The sequence below is a fragment of the Mauremys mutica genome, chromosome 1 (genome assembly GCF_020497125.1).
Source record: "Mauremys mutica isolate MM-2020 ecotype Southern chromosome 1, ASM2049712v1, whole genome shotgun sequence".
NCBI lineage: Eukaryota > Metazoa > Chordata > Testudines > Geoemydidae > Mauremys > Mauremys mutica.
Window position 1 is genome coordinate 5,905,596 of NC_059072.1, and position 19,253 is coordinate 5,924,848.

The 19,253-nt window shown below is 53.6% G+C and overlaps 1 protein-coding gene across 1 annotated transcript in view; it reads left to right on the forward strand.

Annotated features, from left to right (window-relative positions):
* The first annotated feature begins 4,562 nt into the window (after positions 1-4,562).
* The window catches only part of TSPAN33 (tetraspanin 33), a 36,830-nt gene continuing 22,139 nt past the window's right edge, over positions 4,563-19,253 (forward strand). Inside the window, exon 1 of the mRNA XM_045028240.1 lies at positions 4,563-4,713. Coding sequence (XP_044884175.1) covers positions 4,606-4,713 — 108 coding nt within the window. The 5' untranslated portion in view covers positions 4,563-4,605. The remainder of the gene's footprint in view (positions 4,714-19,253) is intronic.

A 19,253-nucleotide genomic window follows, 5' to 3' on the forward strand; every position in this document is an offset into this window, starting at 1 on the left:
GCTCGAGCCCCAGAATTTCTGAAGTCAGCAGCCTCCTAGCCCTGTAGTGATTCTCTCATTAACACAGTTCAATTCCAAAATAAAGTTCTACGTCTCCGATCGCTTTCCAGGCCCGGCGTGAAGCGATGGCCTTTGCAGCGAAATGAAGATCTGAAACTTATTTGTACCCGTTTTGTATGAAATATCCTTCTGCTACATCCTAAATGCGGCTGTGTCTTAGACGCGGGAATGTACACATCACAACGTGCAGCATGTCGCATCAGGTTTGCTTAAGATTCTCTACTGATTTTCTAACCCGTTTCAAGGTGCGGTGTCCAGCGTCTGTCTTTATCCTGTTGCAGAAACTCTTCCCCTGTTTTTGGAAAGTTCAGAGGTACAGTTTGCCAAGAAATGCTCACATGTCCCACTCCCTTACCCCAGTTTTACACCCGTGTAACCCCATTGAGTTCCTCTGCTGTAGACTGGTCTATACTGAGAGGAGACTCAGGCTCTGTTTGTGGGTTTTCTCCAGGGCTAAATGCAGAAGTGACGGGCAGGGACATGTAGGTTAGAGGAGTTGTAATAATCTGTGGCCACAACAGACCTCATGGCTGTCAGGTTTCGTGCACACCACCACCACGTGGACTTTGCAGTTGTCGGCAGGCATGAAACTCAAGTTATTCTGCTCCATTAACAAGGGAGGCTAATCGTTAGCAGCCATATGCACAGCAAACGTGCCTAAATTGGAGCAGAATCATCATCTGCGATGTAGTGATGGCAGAGACAGCAGGGCTAGAACACCAGACAGGGACCTGTATTCTTTGCACACTGTTACTCCACATTTAAGATGATGGTAGCTTTGGTCCCCATGTAAAACTGCCAGGAGAGGAATTTGGCTCATGGGTCTCCCAGTGGCCAATCTCTTGTGTAGAAGAGCACTCAAATTATCCTGGGGATGGCTGGTGGCGCTCTGGCGGCTGAAATGAATGGGGAATCTGTGGAAGCACGTGAGGATCAAAAGAGGGTGATCTCTTACTCCGGGCATCCCAGGGCACTGCCAGGAGTTGCCATTTTTTGCCAGTCATGGTGACGTTTGATGTTCTTAAAGCTCTAGCTCCTAGAGGCCTGTGATTAAGTGAGAATCGCATCTGTTCTTCTTTCTTTTAAGTACATTTCTCACCTTGGTCATGGTTGGAGAGCAAAACTTGCAGACATGATCCCCAGAAGCTCAGAAATCAGAAGAATAAAGACTCAAACCTGTATTATTTTTAGTGATTTTTTAAGCCAACCTCGTGACTTTTTGGAGCCTGAGGGATGATTTTTTGAACATTTAGGATTGGGGATACCAAGGCAATTCCATAGCCCCCTCACTGTATCACGGTGACCACTGCTTCTGTTAGACTGTAAGTGTCGCAGCCCAGGGATGGTCTCTGCCTGTGTCCTGTACACCCAGGGCCGGTGCAACCATTTAGGTGACCTAGGCGGTCGCCTAGGGCGCTAGGACTTGGGGGGCACCATTTGCTTCGGCGGCGACCGCAATGGCCGGATCTTCGGCCGCCCCGCTCGCTGCCGGCATTTAGGCAGAGGGAGCTGGGGCAGGGGGGCGCGGGGAGGGCCGCCTGCAGCAAGTAAGGGGGGGCGGCACGCAGGGGAACTCCCCACCCCAGCTCACCCCTGCCCCGCCTCCTCCCCGAGCACGCCGGGGCTGCTTCACTTCTCCCGCCTCCCAGGCTTGCGACGCCAATCAGCTTAGGCGCTGCAAGCCTGGGAGGCGGGAGAAGTGAAGCAGCCGTGGTGTGCTCAGGGTGCTCATGCTTGTGCACGGAGCAGGGGTGAGCTGGGGCGGGGGGGTGCCTCAGGGCGGAGGGTGAGGGGTGGGGAGCTGCCGCAGGGGGGGCGCCTCAGGGCGGGAGGGGGGGCTGCCGCGGGGGGGGGTACCGGGGGGGGAGGGCGCAGGTGGAAGTTTTGCCTCGGGCGCGAAACATCCTTGCACCAGCCCCGTGTACAGCCATGGTTCTCAACCAGGGGTACACGTAGTGACTGGCAGGGACACGTAGGGCAGAAGAGGAGAAGCAGAAAGAGGGGAGAAGGAGGGGGAGAGAGAAGAAGTGGAGAAGGGGGCAGACGAAGGGGGAGAGATCTTCCAGTGGGTACATCAGCTCATCCAGATATTTGCCTAGTTTTACAACGGGCTACATAAAATGCACTAGCGAAGTCAGTACAGACTAACATTTCATACAGACAGTGACTCATTTCTCCTGCTCTATCTACCATGCACTGAAATATAAGTACAGTATTTATATTCAAATCCATTTATTTTACAACAGGGTGGATTTGATTTAAATCACTAGTCAGGAAGACTCGATTTAATCATGGTTTTCTACACAGAAGTGCATTCTTGTTGGCTGTTATAACCTTAATACATATTCTTCACAACTCAGAGGTAGATGTAGGTTTCATTTTTAGAAGGTACACACTATACATTTTTAAACAGTGATTTATTTTGAAAACTTTTCAGATTAGTTTTACAGCTATATCAGAAAATGAACGATTGTTTGGTTATTTCATTTACTAAAGAAGCAAAGTGTCCTGTGGCACCTTATAGACTGACAGAGGTTTTGGAGCATGAGCTTTCGTGGGTCAATACCCACTCTGACAAAATGGGTATTCACCCACAAAAGCTCATGCGCCAAAATGTCTGTTAGTCTATAAGGTGCCACAGGACTCTTTGCTGCTTTTACAGATCCAGACTAACACGGTAGTTAGGCTACCCCTCTGATCATTTACCAAAGGTATTTGAAGCAGATATTTATGAAGTCATTGGAAGGTGAACTATCTCCAATTCAACAGGTTAATCATCAATATTTGGAGGATTTTCCTGCCATGCTGCCAGGGGCGGCTCTAGAAATTCCACCGCCCCAAGCAGGGCGCCGCGCTGCTCACTCCGCCCTTCCCTGGTCCCGCGGCCGGGGCAGAAGTGGCTGCGGCGGGTGCGCTGGTCCCGCGGCTCCGGTGGAGCATCCGCAGGCATGCCTGCGGGAGCTCCGTCCGAGCCGCGGGACCAGCGCACCCGCCGCAGTCATGCCTGCGGGAGCTCAAGCGGAGCCGCAGGAAGAGGGGACCCTCCGCAGTCATGCCTGCGGCAGGTCCGCTCATCCCGGGGCTCCGGTGGAGCTCCCGCAGGCATGACTGCGGAAGGTCCGCCGGAGCCAAATGCCGCCCTGCCCCGACAATGCCGCCCCACGTGCCTGCTTGGCGCGCTGGGGTCTGGAGCCGGCCCTGCATGCTGCATTAGGAGAACATCACCAGACAGACATTTAAATTGTTTTATTTAACTAAAACAACAACGTTAAGTATTCTGGATTTTTTCTACAACAGCAAACATATGCTTGTTTTGTTAAAATATTATATGTCCCTCGCTTCTCATATTTATCTCCAGACTTCTCCTTGTCCAGATCTATTCCGCCCCCAACAATCTTCTATTCATTGAACTTTTTGAAACTTTGCACTTTTAAGAGAAAGGTAAGGGATTGACTCTGTGTACACAGATTTTCTGAGGGACAATAGGGTTGAGGTCTGTTATTTCTCACCTCTGTATATTATTTATTTTAAAAGATTTTTGCTGTTAACAAGCATGTTACCTCTGGAGACACAAATGCACAGTCTGAGAACTGCAAAACTAAGCATCTCTGATGGTCTCTTCTAGACTGAGCGCTGAGTCCCATTGGGTAGATAGAAAGATTAACCTAAATAATCTATACAGAAGCCCCTGGAACCCCATAAAATTGGGTCCCTAATCCATGAACTACTGGAACTCATTTACAAAACTTTTCTTAAACATGACATGAATATATTGTCTCATACTATAGAATTAGAATTTATAATCCCTATTCCATGATGAGAGATCTTTGAGCTATAACGTATCTTAATTAAAACTATCTTTAGCTAGGTTTTTTCCTTAAAAAGCATTTTATCAAAAAAATCCGATTTAAATAAAAAAATCCGCGACACCTTTGTATTTTATGTCTGATTTTGCAAGCAAGTCATTTTTAAGTGAGGTGAAACTTGGGGTACACAGAACTCCTGAAAGGTTGAGAACCACTGCTGTCCAGCTGCCCCGAGATGCCGGTGCACATAGGCCGTCGGAGTTCTGGGCAAAGGGGATTCACAGACTCCAGTGGGGTTCCCCTTTTCCAGCTGAGCTGGTCTGGCACAGGGCACCCCGTCTCCTGGGCCTGCAGAGCCGGGACACGTTGCTTCTTTAAGAACTTCTCCACCCCCACCCTTCTGGGTCCATGCCCGTCCCCTGCCCTCCCCCACCCGGGAAGCAGACGCTGCCCCTTTAAGACCTGCCCCTCCCCGGGGCTCGCCTCGCAGGTGTTGCCAGACGTGATTGATACAGAGCGTTCTGAGCGGGGGGGGCCCGCGGCGGGAGTGGAGTGACGCGGGAGAGCGACCAATAGAGAGGCAGGCGGCGGGGTCGCCGGGCCAATGGGCGGGCGAGGTGGGCGGGGCAAGGCTGGGGTCTGCCAGCTGGAGCTGGCGATCGCGGACGGTCGGTGCCTGCAGCTGGCTAGGGCGGCCCCGGCTCCCATGGGCCGGCGGTGAGCGAGCGGGCCCGGGGCCATGCCCAGGCGGCTGGCGGGGCCCCCCGCGGGCCCCTACGGGGAGGATTTCTCCTTCGTGAGCCCGCTGGTGAAGTACCTGCTCTTCTTCTTCAACCTGCTCTTCTGGGTGCGTGGGGGCGAGAGCCGGGGGGGCAGCCGGGGCGGGGGGCACCTGGGGGCCGGGGGGGCAGCCGGGGCGGGCAGCTGGGGGGCGAGAGCCGGGGGGGCGGGCGGCAGCCGGGGCGGGCGGCACGGGGAGGGGCAGGCGGCGAGAGCTGAGGGGGCGGGGGGCAGCCGGGGCAGGGGGCGGGCACCTGGGGGGGCAGCCGGGGCAGGGGGGCACCTGGGGGGGCGGGGGGCGAGAGCCGGGGGGGCGGGCACCTGGGGGGGCGGGGGGCGAGAGCCGGGGGGGGGGCAAGGGGCGAGAGCCGGGGGGGCGGGCAGCTGGGGGGCGAGAGCCGGGGCGGGGGGCACCTGGGGGGCGAGAGCCGGGGGGGCGGGCACCTGAGGGGGCAGCCGGGGGGCACCTTGAGGCAGAGGACGGGCAGCCGGGGGGCACAGGGACAGCCAGCCCCATCCCTTGGCAGAGTGGGGGGCGATTCCCCTGTCTGGTGCATGGGGGGGCGGCAGGGCATGGGGCTCCCAGCAGGGTATTGCCATGCCTGGGGAGCCTGGCAGGGATGAACCTTCAGGGCAGAGGTGTGGGGGGATCTGGAGGGGAGACGGTCCGTGGGTGGAGAAAAATGACCCCATAAAATCCAACCCAGCTACTGTTCTCTTCATCCCAGCTGTGCACAGGGCTCCCCGCTCTTTAAGGAGCAGGGTCAGTTTCTTTTTAGCCATGTAATGGAGGAAGCACTCCCTTTCCCCCTCTTTCTCCCCCTCTCTCTTTGCCTGCTCGTTAATTTGGGCGGGGGGCGGGATATTTTTATTCCTAACAAAACCAGGAGCTGAGATGCTGTCCAGACCAAAATTGTACATGTAAAAAAACCTTCCCTGGGCTTCTGAAAGGAAAACCGAAAGAAGGGGAAAACTCTCATTTACTTCACCTGCACCTGAAAGGGGACTGGCTTCACTTTTGTGGTTGTGTTCAAATGTTAAAATCCAGGAAACCAGAAACAAAATGCATTGCTAGTCTCAGTAGGTTTTGTAAAACTCCCCCACTCCCTCCAACCCAGGTGCAGTATGGTAAAGGTTGTGAGATGTATCCCTTTAAGAAGGGAGTGGTGCTTAGAATATCCGAAAGGTCACTGGGTCGTGATCACAGTTCATTCAGCCCGGATAGAGTTATAAAGACAGCAACTCTAACCTGGCATGAACTTAGCTGAGAATTGGAGAACAGCAGATAATGCTACACTTAAAGGGGCCTATTTGTATTTTTGGTGGTTGTTTAGACTTTGATTATTGTGTGAAATCACTCAAAAGTGGTGGTGGCGGGGGGACATGCAAAGGGAATGTCTCACTGGCTCTGAGTAGTTGGGAAGAACCGTGCTTCATGGACCCTCGGCCACTATCAGCAGCGGTGTCATGTCAGGATATGCCGTCCCTTTGCATAACCAGCTGAACGTAAATTCGGACACGTTTTGTCTCTGTTGGTGTTTGTTGCTCTATTCATTTCTATTACACAGGGACCTGTGCGGTGCTGCATTGCTTGAGACTGTGGAATGGGGTTGCCAGTCAGCTATTGGGTGACTTCTTCCCATATCTCATAGACTTGTCTGGTTTCTTTTTTTTTCCTTCAAAAAAGATCTTTTAATTAAGGGAGGTAAGAGGGGAAAAAAAATAAGTATCCCTGTTCTCCTTGCCCTTCAAAGCCTGTAGAATTTACTGGAATATTGTCTTTAAAAATCACACATCCCTTTGGCTTTTTTTAAACCCACTATGGAGCTTTGTTCCTGTCTTACACCGTCAGTTTCCACTTCTGCTTTGTGTGGGTTTTCTTGAGACTGGCAGGCCAGAGACAGAGAGAGATTCTTTATTTTTAAAAGAAAATGCGATTGCTGCGTGGCAACATTGGGGACACTCCTTTGCATATTTTTAAATCGACTGTATTTCCAGCTGATGTTGCCTATTTGATATTAGTAGTAACTTCACTGTACTAACTGGAGTAATGTCTTGGGGTAAAAAGAAGGTGCTTTTAGAGCTTAGAATGGCTACACATTAGGCCTGTATGCCCAGACCTACCCTGTAGGCACCGTCAGGTTGGCTGGCTGGTTCCAGTGCTGCTGAGTGAATTTGTTGCCATGTAGAACATCCTTTGCAGTTCAGCTGCTTTGCTCTCTTTTTCCCAGGTTCGTGTAGTTCAGACAAGTGTTCAGAGCTTACTGGAGTTGCCATAGTCAGACTATCTTTGCTCGGGAAGCACAGTGTCCGAGAAGGGATAGACGCAGGCCAGAGAACAGAAAGATCTGCTCTGATTTATCTGGTCAGCCCTGTAATCAGCTCCCTGGTCAGATGTGCCTTCCCCAGTGAACTTACGAACCTTACAGCTGTGCCCAGCATACGTGGGGGGCGGTTGCTGGTTGTCTCCAGCACTGTCCTTCGTCTTAACTGGCAAGTCTTTGTTCCCTGAACTGAACATCAGGTTGTCAGTCTCCGCAGGTAGCGTTGTGTAGAGAAGACTTGGAGATAAAAGAATTGCTGTGAATTGGCGGAGGCTTCAGAGGAACGCTCTTGATCTGCATGCCAGTGGGGGGGGTGGGGGTCTTGTGCTAGCAATGCACGCACGTGCACGTACTGCGGTGCTAGTGAAAAGGGTTTGCGTAGCTGCCGAACAGGGACCGCGTGGACAATGGCAGCCTCCCCACAGCCTCCTGCCCATGTTCTCAACCATATCCAGGGCCACCTTGGAGTAAAAGCAGTTCAGTCTCCGTGGCACGTTCGTTCCTTGTCGCCTCTGCTGAGATTGTTGGTTAGGAAGGAGACTTTTTGTGGGGTGGCCGCCTGCCCCCTGGAAATGGGGCTCAGATCCCATCTCCTTTCCCAGTGGCCTCCCAGATCCATTGGTGATTGGCTTTCTCTGCCTGTCTTCCGTCTGCATTGCCCTCTGCAGTCCTGGTGCAGCGCCTGTCCCCGTTGAACACTATGGTGTCATCTCCCTGTAAAATCCCAAGAAGAGGAGGAAGCATCAAATATGGTAGTTTCACAAGTTGATCTCGTCCACCTGAATGGACTTGGGCCAGCTCAGTGTAAAAGTGAAATTGACTTCGAACCTAGAATAAACGTACAGCTGGGTCACCCATTTCTCTCTCCCAACGCACTTTGAACCCTCCCTTGGCCAATGATGTTTCCTTTAATAGCTGAGATCCTTAGAGTGGTCCTCTGACTGGGAAGCAGGACCTCACAGGGTTGTCCCTTGTAGCTTGCCAGGAACTGCCCCAAAACCCCCTGTACTTCCAGTCTAGCAGAATCCTCTGCTTCTAGCTTTCTTGCCTTGATCTGTTTGTATTGGCATCTACATCGCTGTCTAGTGGTCAGAGCTGGGGGGCCTGGGAGTCGGGTGATATTCCTGGCTTTGCTGCTGGACTCCCAGGCCTTGCCTGCACAAGAAGGGGTTTGCTGGTATACCAGCAAAAGGGCTTGCACCCCCCAGTATAACTGCATCTACACTGGGGTTTGCCAGCATGACTGTATTCTGTAGAGGTGTATTGATTATTTTCTTCACACTCCGAACCAACATAGCTATTCCAGCTCTAAATACACCTGGCGCAGGCCACAGTAGGTCACTTTCCCTGCCTGTAAAACAGGGATTTGACTCCGAGGAGTTGAGGATTAACTAATTGTCCCTTGCAAAGAACACGGAGTTCTTCTGCCAGGAGGTGCAACGAGGTCAAATGAGGCTCGCTCTGATAAAGGCTCCAGACCCAGCCTAGCCAGGGGGACATCTGTCACCCTTGTGGGTGCAGCTTTGGCGTGATCGGGGCCAGAGGGATCCTGCCGCCCGAGAGAAGAGCGCATGGAGGAGGTAGTTTCTTTCCTCTTCTTGTTATAAGGCACATCCCTGTGCGGTGCTTGCTGCTTTGTCCTTCGTCTGATCTGGTGGGCTTTCACCCCGACGCTTCTCTCCGGCCTGATCGCGCTGGATCTAGAGACAGGAACAGTGGCGGCAAAGCGCCCAGGCTCAGTATTGTAGTGGGAGGAGGGAGCCAGCAACGTGGTTGCCCTTCCCCTTCGCAAAGGGGAACCAGTGTCCCTCAGAACAGCCTTGGGCTCAGGGGGCTCCTTTCAGAGCCCACCAGCCCTGCCCCTTGGTTAGCTGGCACTGCTGCTGTAAATGGGTGCAGCAATTCCTGGTCAGAAGTACAAACGCATTCCAAATGCGTGTGCGGGAGTCCCCCTCTGTCTGCCCTCTTGCAATGCTGCAGAAATGCCAGGGGCTGGAGTGGTGCAGCCAGGATGAGCATTGCAGACCTTGCCACCGGCCTTCCGAATTCATGCAGCCCTGTGGAGTCTGTCCTCGCTGCGTGCCCCAAGAGAATGATGGGAATTCGGGGTCGTTGGCCGGTGGGGATGGAAAACATGTGATTCGGGGGATGGCAAAAACCAGAGCGCAAAGGAGGGGGGGCTGCTTCAAAAGCCCCACCCCAAAAGAAATGCTGTCAGCATGTTTCTAAGCAGAGACCTGCCAGGCTGGGCCAGCCATGCCAGGGCTTCCCGTGCCGCTAGCACGCACCGTAATTACGGCTGCCTGCGTTATCCAATTACCTGCCTGGCACTTTCCTTTGCAGCTCATCTAATCCGGTCAGTCGTCGCGTGATTGTTTTTATTTGGCTTGCCTGGGCGGGAGGGGGAGCAGACGCATCCCCCACTCCCCTGCACGCCCATTGCAAATAGCACAGGTGGGAAGTAAAGAGTTAAATCAGGCTGGGTTTAGAGGTTAAGCCAAGGAGCAGGCAGCGGGATACATTCATTGGGGGAAGCCGTCCCATACCGGCTGAACTGCCCCATGGAGCAGGGCTCTGGCGTGTAACGACTCCTTGGTTCTCAGCAGGGGCGGGCAGAGCCCTGTCCTTGAGCGAAACCCCGGCTTGTGTTCCCTGCTGGGCCACTAATTGAATTATAATCCCTCTGGCCACCCGACGGAGAGGGCGCGCCCCAGCCTCGGGATGCAGATTACAGCACTTTATATAGCTAACAAGCAGCACTGGCAGCTGAACAGAGGCGCGTAATGAGCTCGGGGAAGAGCCAGGGTCCCTGGAGGAACGTGCTGGGGATGGGGTGATTCCCACGCGTGTGACTTGCTTTCCGCTGACTTTGTAATGAGATGCACTGACTGGCTGGCTTTGATTATTTTAACTTCCGCGGGCAGGAGCTTTGCTTGTGGTGCAGGGAATATTAATGCAGCTGAGTTCTGGTATTTCCCCCACCACCCAATTCCTGCCCAATCCTGGGCCCTCCACCCCCAGTGGAGTCCCATCCAGGCACTGCTGGCAGTTTGAGGAAGAGGGACCCACTGTCCTGTGACCAGGCCTCTTTGGGGAAGTGCTGCCACCTGAACGCAGTTAAAGAAATGCAGAAGCAGGAGAGGGAAGCATCTGTATAGAATTCCCCTTGCAGAATCTGGCTGTAGAATCTTCCGTATATTGGGGGGAGGTGCAGGGACTTAAGGGCCTGTATTAAATAGGAAAAATTCCCAGTTTCTTTCGCCCCAACCCACGCCAAGCCCTGTGTGTGGAGATGTGGCTCTGCTCTCAGCAGAGTATCGGGGTAGCTGTGTTAGTCTGTATCCCCCAAAACAACGAGGAGTCCGGTGGCACCTTAAAGACTAACAGATTTATTTGGGCATAAGCTTTCATGGGTAAAAAACCACTTCTTCAGATGCATGGAGTGAAAATTACAGATGCAGCATTGTATACTGACACATGAAGAGAAGGGAGTTTCCTCACATGTGGAGAACCAGTGACAGGGCCAATTCGATCAGGGTGGCCGTAGTCCACTCCCAATAATAGATGAGGTGGTGTCAGTTCCAGGAGAGGCAAAGCTGCTTTTGTAATGGGCCAGCCACTCCCAGTCTCTATTCAAGCCCAAAGTAATGGTGTTAAATTTGCAAATGAATTTTAGTTCTGCAGTTTCTCTGATGTCTGTTTCTGAAGGTTTTTTTGTTCAAGAATAGTGACTTTGAAATCTGTTTATAGAATGTCCAGGGAGGTTGAAGTGTTCACCTGCTGGCTTTTGTATGTTACCACTCCTGATGTCCGATTTGTGTAGCTAATCAGTCACCATCTGCCTTGCAGATTTAGGTGCTTGGAAGAGCAAACCCAGGCGAGAGAATTGCATGCAAAGGATTGACCCTGACTTAGCGCCGAGTTACAGCAGTAAGGGGGGAAGTTAGGGACTGATTCCCAGACGGTGCCCCCAGCTCCTGTGACCTGCCTTTGGGCATTGCTTTCTGAGCGGGTCACAGTGGGTCTGTCTGTCTACACCGCAGTAAAAGATCAGCGAAAGCGAATCTCCTGACTTGGCCTCAGGCTTCAGGGCTCAAACAGCAATGTCGAAGTTGGGGCTTGCGCTGGAGCCCGGGCCGAGAAACCCTGCGAGGCTGGAGGGTTTCGGATCCTGGGCTCCGGCCTGAGCCCAAATCTCTACTCTGCCTTTTTAGCCCTGCAAACCTGAGTCAGTTGACCCAGGGTCTGAGTCACCATGGGGGGGTTTTCTTTGCAGTGTAGACATACCCTGTGGTCCAGGCATCCCCGTGTGGGCGGGCGGGAGATGGAGAAGTGTGTGAAATTATCTCATCCAGCGGCTGAGGCTTCGTATAAAAGAGAGAACCACCCGAACTCTACAGAGGGGCTGTATTTTGTATATTGCAGCCAACAAAAACTTTCTTGCCAAATGCTCTGAATGTTTAATTGTCTACTGTTTCCCGCGATCCTAGCTGTCCGCCTTGGGATTGTATTTTTCCAGTGCGTTAGCACGTCAGAGTCCCTGAGGTTGTACAGACACCTAGGAAGACACCGTACTTGCCCCCAGGAGCTTACCAGCTTAGCTAGACAAAACAGACTTGCAGAAATAGGCAGGCACCGTACACACACGTTGTCTGAGGGGGTGTTGAGGCATGTCTAACCTGTGGGGTTTGGTTTTTGTGTCTCTCACTTCCCTGCCCCCTTTACCAGCCATTAACGTCCAGATTTGGGGGGGAGCGGGGCGGGGAGGAGGAGCAAAATCATACAAGTCACTTTTGAAAACGTTTGCCTGGGTGTCCTCGACGTCTGTCTGCACGGCCAGCTCCTAACTTCCTAAAGGGACTCGATTTTTCTGAGCACTTTCCGCTGAAAATCAGACCCTGTAAAGGGATGTTTATGCTGCAGTTCGCAGTGAGCTACCTGGCCCAGCTAAACAGACTCACGTTTCTGGGGTTCGAAATAGCCGTGTGGATGTTGGAGCTCCAGCAGAGACCCCTGAGCTGCCAGAGTTCAAGCCCACCCAACCCCTTAGGCTTCACTCAGTGCCTAACCTTAGTCTCCACTGGAGCTGCAGCATCCACGCAGCTAATTTTTAGTGTGTTAACATAAGTGGGGCTGAGGTTACAGACGTGTCCTCAGGTGTCTGAAACTGCCCAATCCTCCACAATCACTAGCTCGCTTGAAAATCTCGGCCACTGTCTTATTTTTCTTTAAACTTCCCCATGACACGCTGTCAGAAGGTGGCTTTTTAGAATTTTAAACCCCAGGTCAGCTGACAGTACCACGGCTCTCCTGATTGCAGGTGGGGGCAGCGGGCCATGCCTGTCCCCTAAAAATAATTACAAATAGAGCCGTGTTGCTGAAGAGCCCACGTTCAGCACTGGCTTTACCGAAGCGGCTGCTCCCAAATGATAACAAGTCCCCCCGGCTCTTTTGGGACAACTTTAAGCACCAGAAAGAGGCTGTGTGTGTAACTTGCATTACTGCCTCCCTGGAAGACGTCTTTGTAACCCCTGTAATTTCAGCCTGTTCAAAATATTGGAAAAGAAAACGAATCCTCTAAGGCAGCGGTTCTCAAACTTTACCAACCTGAGGACCCCCATTTTGATTTAAACTTTTTCATGGATCCCCCCCCAACCCGACTTCTAATTTTCCCTGGGGGTGCTCAACCCCCACTCGGCTCCAGAACCTGCCCCCAAAGCCCCTCCCCCACTCCACCTCTTCCTGCACCCGCTTCACCCCCAACCCTCCTCTTCCCGCCTACTCCCTCAAGCATGCCCCAACCCGCTCCTCCCACTCCTTCCCAGCACAGCTGTTCTGCAGCATGCAGGAGGCACTGGGAGGGAGGGGAAGGAGTGGATCAGTGGGGCCGGCGACCTCGGACTTGACTCACGGCCCCCTTGGAGCCGGATGTGACTCGCAGACCCCTTGGTGTACCCCGTGGACCCCAGTTTGAGAACCACTGTGCTAAGGAGGCGCTTTAGAAAATAGAACAGTGGTTTTGGGGGGGAGATGGCGAAGGGGGCTGTCAGTAGCATAATGCCCAGCACGTTAAAATCTTGTAAAGGATTTTACCAAAAAGTGCTGGGTGAATTTCAGTCGCTGCAGAAGACCAGCATATGGTGTCTATATATCCCTTAAGCCCGTTATTGTTTGCAAAAAGAACTGGTGTAATTGTGGCACCTTAGAGACTAATAAATTTATTGGGGCATAAGCTTTTGTGGGCTCAAACCCACTTCATCGGATGCTTGCAGTGTTCTGTAAGCACGAAAGCTTGTCTGTCTCACTGACAAAAGTTGGTGCAGTAAAAGATGTGTTTACCTCATCCGCCTTGTCTCTCGAGCATAGTGGAGGTAAAGTGACACCCAGGAGACCGTGCATTAGGTATCCATGGGGATGGATTTGATTCTTTATAAGTGTAAAAGCTCTCATGAAATGAGGAGGAAATGCATGAGAGAGTTAAAGACGTGCACCCGTACGAGAGCGGGCAGCTAGTGAATGCAGCCTATACCATGAAACTGACTAGTTTGGTCTAGTTTAATGCTAAATATGGCATGAAACGCCCCTAGTAAAGTAAATCAGGCTTTGCTAAAATGTTGTTTTAATAATCTAACCAAGGGAAGGACACCCTGTGAAAGGACTCGTATTTAGGCGGTGTCGCTTTAAAATCGAAAGGGTGGACTGCCCCGAGCGCTCAGGCCACAATGTTCTCTTTCTCCTGCTGTGCGAAGGCTGCTGCTGGACGCCTCTCCCCCAGCACAGATCTTTCCTCTTGTGAGAGCCATTGTGCTGGCTGAATCGCTCCGGCTGCCTTCTGAACAGCCCTGACTGCTCCCCCTCCACCACCTCCAGACTAGTGCCTTGTGTTTTCGTCTTGTCTCTGGCTTATAAACGCTCTCCGTGTTGGGGCTGCCTGATGTTCCCTGGCAGCTGCAGTGGCCTGCACCCGGGTTCTGGAGCTGGGTTGTGGTGTTCACAGGTGCGGTGCCCCACAGAGGTGCTGGGCCCTCGGGGTGCCAGGGTTCCTTTGGTCCGAGAGCATTGCATCCTGGGCGTGCTCTGAGCGTGAAGCGGGCGTGCAGCGTGCCAGCACTAGTGAGCCAGGGAGCACGTAGTGCAAAACACAACGGCCTGGGGGGCTAAAATTGGTCTGAATGGGACGAAGAGAGATTGCCACCGGAAAAAGAAAATCTTGGTTCATACGGGATGAACTGAAACTGTCTGCTCCTCTCTGGCCGAGAGACTCCAGCCTGGGGCTGCTGTGCCTTGGGGGGCAGACTGTGCCCCTTTGGAGGTCTCCCAAGGGGAGCAGGGCCCCGTCCCATGGTCTCCAAGGATGCAGTCGGGCCATCGCTGCTTCTGATCTGGGAGCTTTCTGGTGTGTGCCAGGCACCTGGGCGTCAGCCCCTGCTGACCCTTCAGGGGAGGCAGGGCCGCCCAGAGGATGCAGGGCGCCTGGCGCAAAGCGAGGGAGCTGCGGTGCTTGACTCACCCAGTGGTGGTCCGGGTCTTCGGCAGGGGGGGCCCTTCAGTCGTTCCGCGTCTTCGGCAGCACTGAAGGGGCCCCCCACTGCCAGAATGCTGCCGAAGACCTGGACTGCTGCCGGGCCAGGGCTCGCGGGGGGCCTGGGGCCTGGGGAAGCGGAGGGGACTGTGCCACTATCTGCCTACGCGTCCCACCTCGCTTGTCTCCCCGGGAGAGTTCGTGAAGTGCCTCCGAGTTGCTGCCGCAAGCTCCATCCACTTCACTGGCCCTGGGTGTGATCTGCCCGATGACTCCTGTGCCAGCACCTGGGGTCTCGTGGCTTATCCCTCCCGTGGCCTGTCGGCCCATCTGGGGCTGGAAACGTCCGTGGGTTCCTGCACCGAGGTCAGCAAGGGCCATCGGGGGCTCCGAGCCGTGTTGCTTTGTCAGCGGGTTTGGCTGGAGGTGGCCGGCGAGGAAAGAGAACGGCAGGTAAAGGGCACCCGGGCGCGGTTGCAGCGCAGCAGGCTGGCAGGGCAGACGCATCTGCCGTTCAGGCTGGGTAGCTGAGCCCGTGATCCGTCACTCAGCCATGGCTGGATGGAGCGTTACAGCAGGCACCGTGTGCCGTTATCCAGAACTCGGTGCGTGAATGGCTGGGGGGGGCGGAGTCGTTTACATACATTTAAATGTTGTCACTTGTCCCGGGCGTAACTTTGCATCACTCCAGTGGAGTTGGGATTTCTTCTGACCTGGGTTTGGATAGCTCTACTGCTGCGGGGGGCGTCTGGCGCGGGGCGGCCTTCCCCTGCGTTTTAACCCCCATGGGCCCCAGGCCTGCTCTGTGCAGGGTTGGCTGCTGAGCACCGGTGGATGCCGATGCAGATGAAGGCAGTCGGGGATTTCTAGGGAGGGGAACGGCCTGGCGCAGATACGGCCCACAGGGTGACTTGCGTGTGAAATGACTGGCAGTCTGGAGGCACGGGGAGCTCTCGGCATCTGTGGGTCTGTGTAAAGGGCTCTAAGGATCAAGAAAAGATGGCACGGTGGGGCTGCTTCCTCTTGGAGGTCTCCAACTGATTCTTTTCCCCCCCGTTGCCTCCCCTGTCGTGTGAAAACCCAGCCGTTCTCTTTGCCTCGCACACGATCCCAAGTAACCTGCCGTCTGAACCTAGCTAACGCTTCCATTGATTTGATTATTCACTTCTATTTAATAGCCCCACGTTCTGCGTTGCGTCCTAGTGCTGTACGAACATGTGCTGTTAGAAAGCCAGCTCTGGCTGCTGTCCTGGCAGCCCAGCTACGCCGCTGCTGGGTAGGTCACTGGCAGCAGAGATCAGACCAAAGACCTCTGGATCTAAAAGCCTGGGCCTTTCTAAGGGACCTCAGGTCTGTAAGCTAAGGCTGTGACAAGCTCGTCAGTGTCTACATATGGCCCAGCCACCAGCAGAGGGGAGCAGACCACCGCACTAAGTAGGTATGGATAACGCTAACGCTAACTCAGGTGGAGCTGAACCAGTGGGAGCAATGCTGAGAAAGCCGTGCAAAAATCTCTCTAGTGTAGCACAGACTCCGGTGCCGCCGTACCGAGCCGGTGGGGTTTGCGTGGCAATCACAAGGAGCAGAGAGCTTGATCTAAACTGTGTGTGTTCCGGGTGTACAGGCCATAGGGGTGCAAGTGGGGAAAACCTGCTGGAGTAGGAGGCAGAGCAGATTTCCTCCTCTAGCTGTCTGGGTTCTGCAGGGCTGACAGGGATAAACCTGTGTATGAGAACCAGTACAGCTGAGAGAGGCTGTGTGAAAAAGGTCCCTTTTCTCTTCCGCCTGTAGCTGCACTTCAGATCAGACGTAAGCCAAAATTTAGACTCTGTAAAAGTGTGTGTGTGTGTGTGTGTGTATTATTTTCCTAATTGCCTAGTGGCCCCAGCCAAGACTGAGGCTACGTTATGGTAGGCAACAGCCTTCGTGCTGAAGCGCTTGCGAGCTAAATGGACAGGACAGGTGAAGGGTGGGAGGGGAAATGGAGGCACGGGGCGGGGTTGTGTTACACCTGTGGTTGCACAGAGGCTCTACGGCAGAGCTGGGGGTGGTAGGATTTTGTTTAGCGTCTGCGCTCCTCCGGGCAGCGACCCTGCCCGTCTTGGTACGGGGCTGAGTGCTTGGATGGTGCTCAGGTAACAAAGGGTGTTTAAAACACCTAGATTGAGGTTTAACATGGGGCTGGCCTGTTCGAAATGTAAATGCTGGAGGCTGTTTACTTCCCTGTTGCTCTCAGAAGCAGCAGCAAAGCATAGCCCCTGGAGTGAGGGGGGGTTCCTTCTAGGGTGCTCTAAGCCCCCAGAACCTGTTAGCCTCCGAACTCCACCTTCGGCTTCCCAGGAAAGCCGTCCCGCTCGCATGCAGCTGCCCAAGGGTCTCTGTGCTTGGCTCCTGCCTGCTCAGCCGGGCCGCCTGGCGTTGGTGCTGGTGTCAGCACAAGGCCGGTCAGTGAGCTCTCAGGCCTCATCTAGCCTCCTGTTCCGTGTGCCCGAGGGCTGGGTCGGCTATTTCTCAGGGCTCAGGCGGCCGGGAGGGGTGTCTGAGCCTTGGTCTACACTACGAGTTTAGGTCAAATTTAGCAGCGTTAGATCGATTTAACCCTGCACCTGTCCACATGATAAAGCCGTTATTTTTGACTTAAAGGGCTGTTAAAATCGATTTCTGTACTCCTCCCCCGACGAGGGGATTGGCGCTGAAATCAACCTTGCCGGGTCGAATTTGGGGTAGTGTGGACACAATTTGACAGTATTGGCCTCCGGGAGCTATCCCAGAGTGCTCCATTGTGACCACTCTGGACAGAGCTCTCAACTCCGATGCACTGGCCAGGTAGACAGCAAAAGGCCCGCGAACTTTTGAATCTCATTTCCTGTTTGGCCAGCACGGCAAGGTGCAGGTGAGTGCAGATCTCCTCAGCAGAGGAGTCCCAGGATCACAGAAGAGCCCCAGCATGGACTGTACGGGAGGTACGGGATCTGCTCCCCATATGGGGAGAAGAATCCGTGCTAGCTGAACTCCGTTCCAAAAGATGAAATGCCCAAACATTTGAAAAAATCTCCAAGGGCATGAAGGACAGAGGCTGTAACAGGGACTCGCAGCAGTGCTGCGTGAAACTTAAGGAGCTGAGGCGAACCTACTAAAAAACCAGAGAGGCAAATGGCCGCTCCAGGTCAGAGCCCCAGACATGCCGCTTCTATGCTGAGCTGCATGTCATGCTAGGAGGTGCAGCCACCCCTGTGCTTTGACTCCATCAATGGAGTAGCACGCAACAGGGAAGCGGGTTTTGGGTACGAGGAAGATGATAGCTCATAGCAAGGAAGTGGAGAAACCCTTTTCCCCGACAGCCAGGAACTGTTTCTCATCCTGGACCTGGAGTCAGTACCCCCCCGAACCCAGCCAAGGCTGCATTCCGGACCTGCCAGGTGGAGAAGGGACCTCTGGTGAGTGTACCTTTGTAAATATTATACATGGTTTAAAAGCAGGCGTGTTTAATGATTAATTTGCCCTGGCATTCACGGCCAGTACAGCTACTGGAAAAATCTGCTAACGTGTCTGGGGATGGAGCGGAAATCCTCCAGGGACATCTCCGTAAAGCTCTCCTGGATGTACTCCCAAAGGCTTCGCAAAAGGTTTCTGGGGAGGGCTGCTTTATTCCGTCCTCCATGGTAGGACACTTTGCCACGCCAAGCCAGTAGCACGTAGTCTGGAATCACTGAATAATAAAGCATGGCAGCGTATGGTCCCGGTGTTTGCTGGCATTCAAACAGCATCCGTTCTTTATCTCAGGAGAGTGATATCATTCCTGGTCACCTGGTTGAAACAGGGTGATTTTATTAAGGGGACATTCAGAGGTGCCCGTTCCTGCTGGGCTGTTTGCCTCTGGCTGAACAGAAACGTTCCCCGCTGTTAGCCACGCGGTGGGGGGAGGAGTGAAGCGACCATCCCGGAGAATTGGGCGTGGGGGGGAGGGGGTTAGGTGGGTTTGTGCTGCACATTAACCCGAAAACCACAGCCCCTCCTCCTTTTAAATGGCCAACCCAATGGCTGCTTGGTATGGGAAATGAGGGCGCTGCTGTTTGAAACCATTCCCACATGTTATGAAGGTTAAAAGAGCCAAAAGACTGTCTTACCATGGCTGCCTGCAAGCCGAATTCTGTTGCCTGGACCTGCGTGAGTGACCTCTCACACCAAACCAACATACCCGCAATAAGAGGCAAAATGCGACCTTATACTGAAAGCACGTGTGCTATGTAATGTTAACAGCAAGGTTTACTGTGGAAGAGTTACCCATTGTTCTCTCAAATGTCTTTTTAACTACCACTCTCCCTTTTTTTCCTCCACCAGCTGCAAATGTTTCAACGCTCACACGATCTTCTCCTTCCCAGAGGCTAGCGAAGATTAGAAGGTGAAAAAAACGCACTCATGATGAAATGTTCTCTGAGCTCGTGCAGTCCTCCCACACTGAAAGAGCCCAGCAGAATGCGTGGCGGCAGACAGCGTCAGAGTCCAGGAAAGCACAATATGAACGCAAGGACCGGTGGTGGGCTGAAGATAATAGGTGGCGTCAGCTTGGTGACAGAAGGCAAGAGGCAATGCTGAGGCTACTGGAGCATCAAACTCGTATGCTCCAGCGTATGGTTGAGGTTCAGGAGAGGCAGCTTGAGCACAGACCGCCGCTGTGACAGCCCCTGTGTAACCAACAGCCCGCCTCCTCACCCAGACGCCCAAGAACGCGGTGGGGGGGCCTCCAGCCACTCCACCCCA